Source organism: Phyllobates terribilis, unplaced genomic scaffold (assembly GCF_046119375.1).
Source record: "Phyllobates terribilis strain yellow unplaced genomic scaffold, ASM4611937v1 Scaffold_8__6_contigs__length_399053987, whole genome shotgun sequence".
Taxonomy (NCBI): domain Eukaryota; kingdom Metazoa; phylum Chordata; class Amphibia; order Anura; family Dendrobatidae; genus Phyllobates; species Phyllobates terribilis.
Window position 1 is genome coordinate 36446131 of NW_027362768.1, and position 13778 is coordinate 36459908.

A 13778-nucleotide genomic window follows, 5' to 3' on the forward strand; every position below is an offset into this window, starting at 1 on the left:
CGGAGGGGAACCGTGCCTCCATCATCTCCAAGTGAGTAGGGCATAAATTAATAAAACCCCTGCAGGATTTACTGTCCCCAGAAAATTTTTCAGGGAGAGCAAAATGGGATAAAGGGGCACTTGAGGTGGTCGCAGCATTCACCGCAGCCGAGTTAACCAGATTGGCTGCTAGAGAAGCCGCATGGGTAGCCACTGCAGTGATATCAGCGACCGGGGCAGCTTGTTCCAGAGACCTAAGTCTGCTCTCAAGTTGCTGTACATAGCGCTGCAGTTGTTGGTTGTCGGCCATGTTCGGTAACACCCTGGCACTCTGATACTGTTATGGGGGATGGTTGCAAACAACTTTATTATAATGGAACGCAACCAACCCCGGGGTCCACAATGCAGTCTGGTGGACTGCTGCCGAACACTTTCCAGGTGAGAAGGAAAGCAACCAACTTAAATGATAAACCCTTCCGTGTTACTGCACACAGGAACGGGTATAGCGGTTTGCTCAATCTCCGTTAACAGCACGGGAGATGTGCGACCGGGAAAGTAGCTGTAGCCCTGTTAACTACATAGGGACTACGCTGTGGGTGCTAGGATGCGTGTGTGACTCACGCTGGCGTGTAAGTGCTCTCAGCCAGCGTGCTACCGGACTGAGGAGAATCACTCCACGTGGCTCACAGGCGGTACCGGGAATACGGCATCTGCAGACTGCTCGGGGTGTATGGCGACCCCCTAGTAGGAGCCAGTCTATACGGCCAAGCTACCTGCCTATTTCCACTAGCCTGCCTATGACGCGCCCCCTGGGCCTGTGCGGTTCAGGGGGATACCCGGAGCCGGATCGCTGGGGGTTGTAGTCCTCCGTGGCGGTGACCCGGTCCGTGCCCAGGGCGGTCAAACCAGTGGCAGTCTACATGTAATAGCAAATGTCCGTCTACGCCACCCGTGGATTGCGGTCAGTGGGGACCGCCGCTGCGCTGCCGACCGCTGAGGCTGATGTTGTTTGCGCAGCCGAGTATGGGATAACTCCCCACGGGAGAAGTATTGCATCAGGGCAGCTAATGTGGATGATGGGAGTGATGGTGTGAGCGTCCCAGTAATAATGGTGCTGGTGCGGCAAGGAATCACAGAGACGTGTGGTACAGTTCAGGGTCTTTACTGATGGTATAAAGCAGACCCTCCCGGGAGTACTGGTTAGCAGTAGGGGCCTGGTCAGTCTGTGAGCAAGCAGGATCTCCCCTGGCCAGGTGGAGTTGTAGGCCTCCCCGACTATCTGCACTCTTTCCTGGCTACCTTGCTCTATGCGGGTAGAAGTAGCCCACGTCCCTGAGTATACCGTGTGGTGCTCACCCGTATGGCCGGTGACTTGGGGCCTTCCGTCAGCCTTCGCTTCACGATGGCGGTGCTGGTCCCTTGCTTGTGACCGTGCCTTCGGGTTTCTAAGGCCTGAGGACATGGAATCCCCTGCCGGTTGGATTCTGCTGCTGGACCTGGATGTCCCCACAGCCTCGGACTCTGTGTCCGGGTTAGTGTCTTCAGCCAAGGCGAGCTATCTAGCTTCCAGCCTCTGGCACTCACTCCTGCTCCTACAGAGCTCCTGTTGTCACTTTCCCTCTCCAGGCTCTGACTAACCTAATCCCGCCCCAGACCCAGTTTATAAGGGCAGATTCCTCCCCTCCCAGGTCTGGGCGGGCAGTGTTGCATGCTTAGGGCTCCTGACCAGAGAAACCTCCCACTTGCTCTCAGACATAATATCTCTATTACTGTGGCAACCAGACCCCTGGGGTGTCACACCTATTTCCACTACACCTGCCTATTTCAACTAAAGCACACGTGGAGCTCTATAGGCCAAGCATCCACACAACAGTATCACTGCTCAATGATCAGAGCCCGCCACCACATTTGTGGGCGGGCCCTTTAAAGATTAAGCCCTGCCCACCGTCGCACCATTGGTGACGTCACCCACGACCAATCAGGCGGTGCCAGGTCACCGGACCAGCTGACTCCCAAACCACCAATCACGGTGCGCCATGTCACGGGCATGCTCAGTACAGAAAAACCTGGACTTAGACTTTAACAGCCCTGTCTCCCTCCGCAACCTATGCTTCCTGCTTCTAGGCACAAAGGCCCAAAAGACAACCTGTACTTCTCATGGACCAGCTAGGCGTTGGGACTGACAATGATGCTGAGCAATTTTAGCCCTGGCTGGACTGGAATGGGAGACCACAGAAGGCTCTGGACCCATTTTGAATCCAGCAAACTCCCGACGCATAACAGCTGGCCTGTAGGTAACTATTTTTAACAGAGTCCACCTCGTGTCAATAAGTTCACTGACACACTGCAACAAAATTTCAATGGAGGCCAGAAATGCCAATATTTTCAGTGCAATTCTATGTGATTCGTGTGACGGACAAACCACAGTTTTAAATAACTGGCCTTTAGGTAACTATTTTTAACAGTGCTGACCTCATGTCAATAAGTTCACTGACACACTGCAACAAAATTTAAATAGAGGCCAGAGATGGCAATATTTTCAGCACAATTATATATGATCTGTGTGACGGACAAACCACAGTTTTAAATAGCTGGTCTGTAGGTAACTATTTTTAACAGCAAACTGGTGTCAATATCTTCGCTGACACACTGAAACAAAATTTTAATGGAGGCCAGAAATGGCAGAATTTTCAGCGCATTTATATGTGATCTGTGTGACGGACAAACCACAGTTTTAAATAGCTGGAATTTTAGCGCTGTAATATGGAAAGGACCTGGCTGTATTCTGCAGTGCTAACAAGAAAATAGCACAGAAAAACTGTGTTTTCTGGATTGCTTTTTAAGCAAGTAATCAGGATTAAGATAAAAAAAAAAATATTCCTGACCCCTAATACCTGGGGCTATTTCTACAAATATCTGTAAAAGAACCAGCAGACAGAACTAGAATGGACCCACTTGCTATGTGCACTGCAGTCTGCTATATACCCTGCCTGTCTGCCAAGCACTGATATCTCTGCAGATGGATTAGTCCTCAGAAGGACTGTTAGTTCAGATGTTGTGGTATACCTACACTAACTAGAAACAATATACAATATAGAACTGATAACGCTGTGCGGCCGGCCAATCAATGTAATGCCACAATCAACATGGTTGCGGCATTACAGTGTGTGGCAGACAATCCCTACATGTTGATTGGCGCTCTAAAGAACGCCAAGCATGCAGGGAGGGGACCCGAGCTCCCGCCGAGCAACCCCGGAAATACTCGGCGAACGCCGAGCATCTTGAGCATTGAGGTGCTCGGGTGAGCACAGAGCAGTAGCGAGCATGCTCGTTCATCACTAGTGCTGTGCTTTTATATTTTTTTGGGGGGCAATCCTTGAAAAGTGAATCTCAAAGTGTTCAAAATAGCAGGAACAAATTTTAGGAAATTCTCTTACAAATCGATCCTTTACAGATAGATCCACTCATCCCAAGTTAGCACTCTTTCCTTCCACTATATTCCTGGGTTCAAATTAACACAGAGAAACTGGTGTTAATTAGTGTTGAGCGATCATGCTCGAGCGAGGACCGAGCATTTTCGGGTTACTCGGGCGGGAGCTCGGGTCTCCGCCCTGCATGTTTGGCGTTCTTTACAGAGACAATGAACATGCAGGGATTGCCAGCCAGTCACTGTAATGCCACAGCCATGTTGGTTGTGGGCATTACAGTGATTGGCTGGCCGCACAGCGTCACCTCGAGTATTTAAAACCGGGCGCCACCATCTTGGACACAGTCGCTCCAGATCAGACGGTGTAGGGAGAGTGCTGCTGAGCTAGAGAGAGATTTATACTGCGAATTAGGTAGTGTAGGGTCTCTAAAGCCTGCAAAATCAAACAAACAGTCCTTCTCAGGACTAATATCCATCCCAGATATCAGGGAGGCAGGCAGGCAGGCTGTATAGGAGACGCAATGGTTATACCAAGAAACACTGCATTACAGTCCTGTGAGCTGCTTCGCAAATTGCTAGACTTAGCCCCAGGTCTCAGGGGCCAGGAGAAATCCTTTTTTTTTTATCTAAATCCTCTTTTTTTTTTTTTTCCCTCAGTCAGACTGTACAAATACCAGTCTTATTAACCTTTTGGTAATTCCCCCCCACCCCAAAAAAAAAAAATTGAGTGTGTTTGTGAGTGTTCAGACACAAATATATCTGTTTAAAAGATTCTGGTTTAGGCCAGATAACTAGAACTGTGGTTTTGAAGTTCGACGGTTCAAATCTCTGTAATATCCACTTTTTTGCCTTTTTTCCATAAAAAAAAAAGTTTCAGTGTCTCGCTGACTGTTCAGACACAAATATATCTGTTTAAAAGATTCTGGTGTAGGCCAGAGAAATAGAACTGTGGTTTTCCTCTTCCACGGTTCAAATCTGGGTGTAATCCACCTTTTTGCCTTTTTTGCATAAAAAAAACAGTAATAGTGTCTCGCTGACTGTTCAGACACAAATATATCTGTTTAAAAGATTCTGGTGTAGGCCAGAGAACTAGAACTGTGGTTTTCCTCTTCCACGGCTTAAATCTGGGTGTAATCCACCTTTTTGCATAAAAAAAAACAGTTTCAGTGTCTCGCTGACTGTTCAGACACAAATATATCTGTTTAAAAGATTCTGGTGTAGGCAAGTGAAATAGAACTGTGGTTTTCCTCTTCTACGGTTCAAATCTGGGTGCAATCCACCTTTTCGCCTTTTTTACATAAAAAAAAAAAGATTGAGTGTCTCGCTGACTTTTCAGACACAAATATATCTGTCTAAAAGATTCTGGTGTAGGTCAGAGAACCTTAACTGTGGTTTTCCTCTTCCACGGTTCAAATCTGGGTGTAATCCACCTTTTTGCATAAAAAAAAACAGTTTCAATGTCTCGCTGATTGTTCAGACTCAAATATATCTGTTTAAAAGACTCTGGTGTAGGCCAGAGAAATAGAACTGTGGTTTTCCTCTTCCATGGTTCAAATCTGGGTGTAATCCACCTTTTTGCATAAAAAAAACAGTTTTGGTGTCTCGCTGACTGTTCAGACACAAATATATCTATTTAAAAGATTCTGGTGTAGGCCAGAGAAATAAAACTCTGGTTTTCCTCTTCCACGGTTCAAATCTGAGTGTAATCCACCTTTTTGCATAGAAAAGGGGAATTATAACTGATAAGCACACTCGCCTGTCAACTGACAATGCTGACAAGCTGACCCTTATCAAAATAAACAAGGGCTGGATTGGGCCAGACTTCTCATCACCACCAAATGACAGCAAAGTAACATAAAGTGAAATCCACTATTTTGGGAGGTGTATTCCCATGCACCGCTTCACACCCACACATGGGTATACACTTCCTCATTTCGGCTGTTTTTTGCTCTTCTCCTTCTCCTCAGACTCAACCACCACTATACCACCAGGTTGACCATGGTCCGTGTTGCCAGCATTGCAATTTCCTCCGTCCTAATTTTTGGCAGCTCTTGCTTGGAAGGCATAGGCAAAGACTACGGGAGACCCACTCCCCAATAATGGGAATAATGTTTTTAATATGATGTACTGCATGGCTCTTGCAAGGGGTATTGCAAGTTCCTCCGTCCTAATTTTTGGCCGCTTTTGCTTGGAAGGCATAGGCAATTACTATGGGAGACCCACTCCCCAAAAATGGGAATAATGTTTTTAATATGCTGTACTGCATGGCTCTTGTAAGGGGCATTAAAATCATCTTGTTAAGTTACTGTGACCCCCACGTCTCTTCCAAGGGTTATTGATACTGTCTTTTTATTCCACTGGGGCCTCCATCACTCTTCCAAGGGGCATTGACATTGATCTTTTTATTCCATTGCGACCTCCACCACTCTTCCAAGGTGCATTGATATTGTCTTTTTATTCCACTGCGACCTCGACCACTCTTCCAAGGGGCATTGATATTGTCTTTTTATTCCACTGGGACCTCCACGTCTCTTCCAAGGGGCATTAAAACCGTCTTGTTAAACCACTCTGAACTCCACGTCTCTTTCAAGGGTTATTAAAACCGTCTTGTTAAGCTACTGTGACCTCCACGTCTCTTCCAAGGGGCATTAAAACCGTCTTGTTAAGCTACTGTGACCTCCACGTCTCTTCCAAGGGGCATTGAAACCGTCTTGTTAAACCACTCTGAACTCCACGTCTCTTCCAAGGGGCATTAAAATCATCTTGTTAAACCACTCTGAACTTCACGACTCTTCCAAGGGGCATTAAAACCATCTTGTTAAGCTACTGTGACCTCCACGTCTCTTCCAAGCGTCATTGATATTGTATTTTTATTCCACTGTAATCTCCACCACTCTTCAAAGGGGCATTGATATTGTCTTTTTATTCCACTGGGACCTCCACCACTCTTCCAAGGGGCATTGATATTGTCTTTTTATTCCACTGGGATCTCCCGTCTCTTCAAAGGGGCATTAAAGCTGTCTTTTTAAACCACTCTGAACTCCACGTCTCTTCCAAGGTGCATTAAAACCATCTTTTTAAGCTACTGTGACCTCCACGTCTCTTCCAAGGGGCATTAAAACCGTCTTGATAAACCACTATGAACTCCACAGCTCTTCCAAGGGGCATTGAAATGTTGTTTTTAATTACCTCTACCCTCCACGACTCTTCCAACGGGCATTGCATTTCCCCCTAATTTTAAATCAGCTTTTGCTTTTCAATGCATAGGCGAAAACTAAGGGAGACTCACTCCCCAATAATGGGTAGAAGGTTTTTAGTACGCTGTAATCCACATCTGTTTCAAGGGGCATTGAAGTTCCTCATAAATTTTGGAAAGCCTTCCATTCACTGCTTAGGCCAACAGTGTACAGGAGACCCAGTTGCTATAAATGGAAAAAATGGTTTAGTTAAGGCCCTCTGACCTCCATGTGATTTCCAAGGGGCAAGAATTTTTGGTAGGCATTTCACTCACCGTATGCCCTATAACTGTGTAGCCGAACCTCTCCTTTTGGTACAGAAACATATTCTACAAGACATGTGTGGTTGACTGGCCTGATATTGAAGTGAATGGTCGCTGTTCCTCCTGCTCTTTCTCCTTTGCCACCACCTCATTCATCATTCATCACCGGAAGCTTTGTTTTAACGGGAGTCATAGAACTGGGATAGTAGCAGGAAAACATCCAGCAATCCTTGGAGGAGGTAGGATATGCGCCAAAACGCTGACCACCTCAGGCCTAGCCGCTACTACATACATGCACTTGCGTTCCAAGGAACAGAAAGCTAAGGAGATGGATGGCCTCATGATCATGAATAATTTACTCATAGTGTAGGAGGCCGACCACTGCTGCTGTCTACCTTCTGAACTTTGTATTGAAGCCTGATTGACCCAGGACCCACAATCCTCTATCTCTGGAGGACGTGTTGCATCCCAGTGTCCAACTGTGTCCCGACTTCCACAATAATAGCCCAGTGTGAAGACATCAGTGAGATGGACCATCCCTGGCCACATTCACTTGTCCACGTGTTTGTGGTTAGGCTGTCCTTCCCACTAAATGTACTGGGGAGGGCACAGGTAATGTTTTGGTATGCGCACTTGTGTATAAGGCGCACCGGGACAAATTGGGGCGTCTGGGGACAATTTATGGACACCCGGCCGCCCCCAGGTGGCTGGGGACCATATGTGGGCACCCGGCCACGGGGCGGCTGGGAATCGAGAATGGACACCCGGCCGCCCCCCGGCGGCTGGGGACCAAGCGTGGACACCCGGCCGCCGGGCGGCTGGAGACTGAGTATGGATACCAGGCCGACGCAGCCTTGATGTGGTGGCCAGATTCCGCCTCCACATGCCTATAAGGCCCAATTTCAAGTGCAAGCAAGCAGTATAGTATTGCAGCCTGGGGATGGGTGGGTGGCAGGCTGCATACTTGCGCTTGCATTGCAAGGAATGGAGGCGGTACAATTAAACACTGCCCTGGGACAAGGACTTGGAAGGGGATAGTTGCAAGTCTGCATCTTCTGATGCGGCAAGGATCACTTCTGATGAGCACACTTTTAGGCAGTGACCTGGGTGTCAGAGATGCTTCCAGGGATCTTCCCCATGCTGTACCCATGTCTTTTCAGCACTGTATACATGTGTCACACAGCACATGGCCAGATAAGGTTGTAAAATGTTAAAATGACATTTCCCGGTGAATGCATTTGTCACGGTTGAAAGCAATACAAAAGTGCAAAAACGCAGAAAAAATGCTACTTGTGAACATAGCCAAAGGTGTGGAGGAGTATTTCTGTTTTTGGTTATTTATTTTACCTTATACACAAGTCTTTACCCTGGAAAGGATGTTCCTTAACATATTTCACAGGAAAACAGTTTCAGTTTCGTTTTTGAACGTTTTATTGTGAGCCCGTTAAAGTGGCTTAATACCTCTGATCACGTTGTTGACAGCAGTGACCTGGGGGTCAGATATGCTTCCTGGGGCGATCCCCATGCTGTCCTCATGTCATTTGAGCACTGTCACTATCGTTTTGGGCACTTTTTTAGGCTTTCTACAGACTGCCGGGGGTGCTGCCGCAACAATGCTCGGGTCTCCCTTAGACTAACATTGGGCTCGTTGCTCGGGTCGAGCACCCGAGTATCACGGTGAGCTCGGCCCCAGCTTCGAGCATCCGAGCATTTTAGTGCTCAATCAACACTAGTGTTAATATAATGGTGTATTGAGCCCTTGAATTTAGATTGTGTTTATCAGTGGACATGGTGAGTGATAACAATGTCTGTAAATGTCTGCTGTGAAATGTGTTGGTGCAAATATAAGCCAGCATAATAAATATTATGGTGCCTCTCATTCATCCGGACCACTAATGCAGGTATTAAATACTATTTCCCAGCTATCATCACTTAGATTCACATAGGAGGTGCACGTGTACATTCCATTGGAATTTATTCAGTACTATACATACTTTTACATATGGTTCACATCTGAATTGTATGGGTTATAATCAGTCACCACCTATTTATGTGATGGAGTTTCCTGCTACATATATTGTTTCCATGTATTGATTCATGTTACCTTATCATGATTCTTTCTTGTTGCTGGTCCAAATAGACTAAGGATTAAATCTTTGTACTTATGTGTATCACCAATAATTTTTTAACTGGCATTTTGGTACAGTCATGCTGGTACATGTAGTGCCACCTAACCCTTCAACTTCATAATAAAGGTTTTTTATACTGATTAAATCTAGTTTCTCCCTGACTTATTATTCGGATGTTCTCTTGTTTTACAGCATATTAAATAGTATACTTGTGTTTTCTACGGTTGAATGATTGAACAATGGTAGTAGCAGCGTACAGGAAAAGATATGTTATAAGAATTTTATTGTGAAGTATAATTAACATTTATCAGAGATGTTCCATTTGATACTACCGAAATGTCCATAACTGTCATTCTGATTGATCATTTGTGATGAGCGATCATGCTCGTTACTCGAGATTTACGAGCATGCTCAAGTGTTTTCCGAATATCTTCAGCGCGCTCGGTGTTATGTTTGAATCACTCCCATGTGCATGATTTGCGACTGTTTGACAGCTATAATACATGTGAGGAATGCCTATTTCTTAGGCATTCCTCACATGTATTACAGCTGTTAAATAGTCGCAAATCATGCACACGGGAGTGATTCAAACATAACGGCCGAGCACGCTGAAGATATTCAACGAGCACTCGAGCATGCTCGCCGAAAGGGTTAAAAGAACATACTCGCTCATCACTAATCACTTGTATATTTTTTGTTACACCTTTTTCATTTGTCTCTACATGCATATGAAAAGAAATTAAACATTGCTTTCTTTCCTTGGCAGATCTTTTGGCCTCCTTTAAGGGATTTATTTGTTCCTGTTTTCCTGAATTGTTGGCTGGCAAAACATGCCTTAGAGAATATGATTGTAAGTTTTAAATGTGAGACATTATGGTTTTCTATCGATCTGGAATAATACCGTTAATACCATTTTTAAATGAAATTTATTAAACAGAGAAAGCAAAAGAACACAGCAGTAATAAAGATACCATGCATAAATGGGATAAAGAAAATAAAATATTATAATCTAAAAAATTATAGTTTGCTGTTGGTTCATCTGTTTCAGGTTTATGCACTGGAATAAAAAAATGAAGAAAAAAAAATGTGATTCTATAAGGCTGAAAGTAGGATAAAAACTAGGGCTTATATTATTCTGGATTAGGTTATAGTTAAACAACAGAATAAAGTATATAGAGATATATTTGTACTACAATAAAGTGTTATTGATGTGTCCAGATGGGTGGTAGATGCCAATAACTCCTTCCAGCTAAGTACACAAACTTAAGATTATACCCCCAGATTTAGAAACAATTGTATGATATTAGTTGCCAAAATAGAGAGAGAGAACAATTTCTGTCTTATCATTCATTGCTGGTATATGAATAACTGATAAATAACATGATTATATTATAAATGCTGAAACAAAAATATTAAGACTTCTCGCAAGTAAGAATATTAAAATGCCACATCTATATACTTAGTTTCTCTGAGTTCAAACCTGGCAAGTACCCAAATAAATGCCTTTCTTATTTAGCCATATGGACTGCCTCTCCATTTGTTCCAATAGGAGCATCAAAGGTCAATCCAGTGCAGAGCTCGGCAATCTCCAGAACTCCCATTAAGAATGAATAGCGTGGTAGTGTGCATCATTGACCTCTGCTCGATTCAGCCAGGGCGCTTTATAGACCCGCTTCGCGGGATTGAGGGGGGAAATGGCTGTCAGACCCCATTTATTGGAAAGTTATCCCTTATCCTTTGGATAGAAAATAACTTTTAAACTTGACAACACTCCTTTAATTAAAGTGAGCAATATTTTGCTGCATTACCAGACATGGCCTATTGCCAAGAGTAGCACTGTTTTCAGAAGAAAAAAAACATATTTTTTTCTGAACTAAACAACTTCTTAAATTGTTCCTCCATGTTTTGTGAATAATTTTTGAAGGCTGAGCTTTCTTTCCAAAAACAGGGATAGATCCCAGAAATAAAATCTTAGTGTAGGCAGAGAGCAATATCATTTATATCACAAAATCACATGTGATTGCAACAGATTTTGCCATTTTAGTCAATCACCATCATGTTGAAAACTGGTAAAAAATATTGCAATCATACCCCGCCCCCTCACCCCCCAAAAAAACAACCTTCATTTTAAAAAAGTAAAATTATTTCTCGTTGATATGTCTTGTCAGAAAAGTAGAAAAGCTAGTGAATTCTATTGATTTTAATATATTTCCCATACAAAAACCATAAACAAAATTAAAAATAGTGAAATAAAGTGAGATTGGAAATGTGATGCTGTAGCCTTGAAACGTCCTTTCTGCACTATCCTCGCCCGCTGTGACCCAGTAACCTCTAGCCTGATCTGGTCCTATAATTAAAGACCTTTCTGCATAGAATCAGATTGATACCATGTTGATTATGATATGATTATTGTTTTCTGGCTAATTTCAGAATGATCTGCACCGAGCAATACAAAGAACACAGTCTGCAATGTTTAATCAAGTTTTAATTTTAATATCAACTCTGTTATGTCTCATCTTTACTTGGTAAGTCAATTACTGGCTTTATTGATAACATGTATCATATGTAATTGTATGTAATTGTACCCAGAACACTTATTAAAATTCACAGTAATATTTCTAAATTGGTGGAGCCATTAATAGAGGCAGAGAAGAATTAATTTCATTTCTTAATAAACAGAAGAACATTAAAATAATTGCTGCTATTGTATAACCGAATCACATCAAAAGGACATAAATCAAAAAAATCACAGTAAAAAGCTGCAATACTTAGCAATACTTACATTACTAATGTCCTGCATGATGCAGCAGACCAGGTTAATTAGTATTGCCAATGCCCATAGACAAGACTAGTATAAGTTACTAGTCACAATTGTGTAGAACATCGTGCCGGCTTACGGTCTATGGGTCACGCCCATACTACTAGATCAGGCGGGCTACCCAGCTCTATAAAAGTACTCCCCAAAAGGACACACTACCCAATTCCAGAGATCAACATTTCAGGGGCTGGAGGCATTCTGAAAAGATGAAAAATGATATATTAAGTCTTTTATTGTGGTGGTCTGCTGCATTCTACAGTTCATGATGTGACCAGATATTGGAAAGTATTGTGTTTTTTTCTTGAATTAATGTCCCTTTCATGTGATTTGTTTTAAATTTTATTACAGAGAATCTTTTGACAATGAAGACTGTTGATGAGAGTTGCGAGCTCTCTTATTTTGGCCATAGGATTACCTCATACCTCATCTATTTTTTAATCTTTGCAGGATGTATACAGCCCCTGTAGTATTGTGATAAACAGTTATCTGTCTTTGTGGGGTGCACTTATAGAGTACTGGGTGGCCTAGCTGATCTAATAGTATTGGAGTGATCAATAGGCTATAATATAACAGGATACACTACATGTATCTGTGTGACTGGCACCTTATACAAGACTTATCCGTAAAAAAGAGGAAAAAAATATTAAGCTGAATCATAGAATCATAGAATCATAGAATGGTAGAGTTGGAAGGGACCTCCTGGGTCATCTGGTCCAACCCCCTGCTCAAAGCAGGATTCACTAGATCATCTCAGACAGATGTCTGTCCAGCCTCTGTTTGAAGACGTCCATTGAAGGGGAACTCACCACCTCTCGTGGCAGCCTGTTCCACTCATTAATCACCCTAACTGTCAAAAAGTTTTTTCTAATATCTAATCTGTGTCTCCTCCCATTTAGTTTCATCCCATTGCTTCTAGTCTTTCCTTGTGCAAATGAGAATAAAGATGATCCTTCTACAATGTGACAGCCCTTGACATATTTGTAGACAGCTATTAAGTCTCCTCTCAGTCTTCTTTTTTGCAAGCTAAACATTCCCAAATCCTGCAACCGTTCCTCATAGGACATGGTTTGCAGACCAGTCACCATTCTGGTCGCTCTTCTCTGAACTTGCTCCAGTTTGTCGATGTCTTTTTTAAAATGTGGTGCCCAAAACTGTACACAGTATTCCAGATGAGGTCTGACCAAAGAGGAGTAAAGACCGATAATGACTTCACGTGATCTAGACTGTATGCTTCTGTTAATACATCCCAGAATTGTATTTGCCTTTTTTGCTGCTGCATCACACTGTTGACTCATGTTCAGTCTATGATCTATTAGTCCTAAGTCTTTTTCACATGTACTGTTGCTTAGCTCTATTCCTCCCATTCTGTATATGCTTTTTTCATTTTTATTGCCCAGATGTAGTACTTTGCATTTTTCCCTGTTAAAAACCATTCTGTTGGTTGCTGCCCACTGCTCCAGTTTATTTAGGTCTTTTTGAATCCTCTCTCTCTCTTCTCTAGTATTAGCTATCCCTCCTAGCTTTGTGTCATCAGCAAATTTAATCAGTTTACCCTCAATTCCTTCATCTAAATCATTGATAAAGATGTTGAACAATACAGGTCCCAGGACGGAGCCCTGTGGAACCCCACTTGAGACATTCATCCAGCTGGATGTGAAGCCATTTACAACCACCCTTTGAGTCCGATCACTAAGCCAGTTATGAATCCACCTAACAGTTGCCTGGTCCATTGCATACTTGGTCATTTTTTCAATAAGGATGATGTGAGATACTTTGTCAAATGCTTTGCTGAAGTCAAGATATACTATATCTACAGCATTTCCCTGATCCACCCAGTCAGTGATTCTGTCATAGAAGGAAATTAAGTTAGTCTGACATGACTTGTTAGTTACAAACCCATGCTGACTCTGGTTAATCACTTCATTC

The 13778-nt window shown here is 43.3% G+C and overlaps 1 protein-coding gene across 3 annotated transcripts in view; it reads left to right on the plus strand.

Annotated features, from left to right (window-relative positions):
• Nucleotides 1–13778, plus strand: part of KCNT2 (potassium sodium-activated channel subfamily T member 2) — a 1642055-nt gene that overhangs the window by 984130 nt on the left and 644147 nt on the right. For all 3 annotated transcript variants that reach the window (XM_073642937.1, XM_073642939.1, XM_073642938.1), the window contains exons 7-8: nt 9801–9884; nt 11465–11559. In XM_073642937.1, coding sequence (XP_073499038.1) covers nt 9801–9884; nt 11465–11559 — 179 coding nt within the window. The remainder of the gene's footprint in view (nt 1–9800; nt 9885–11464; nt 11560–13778) is intronic.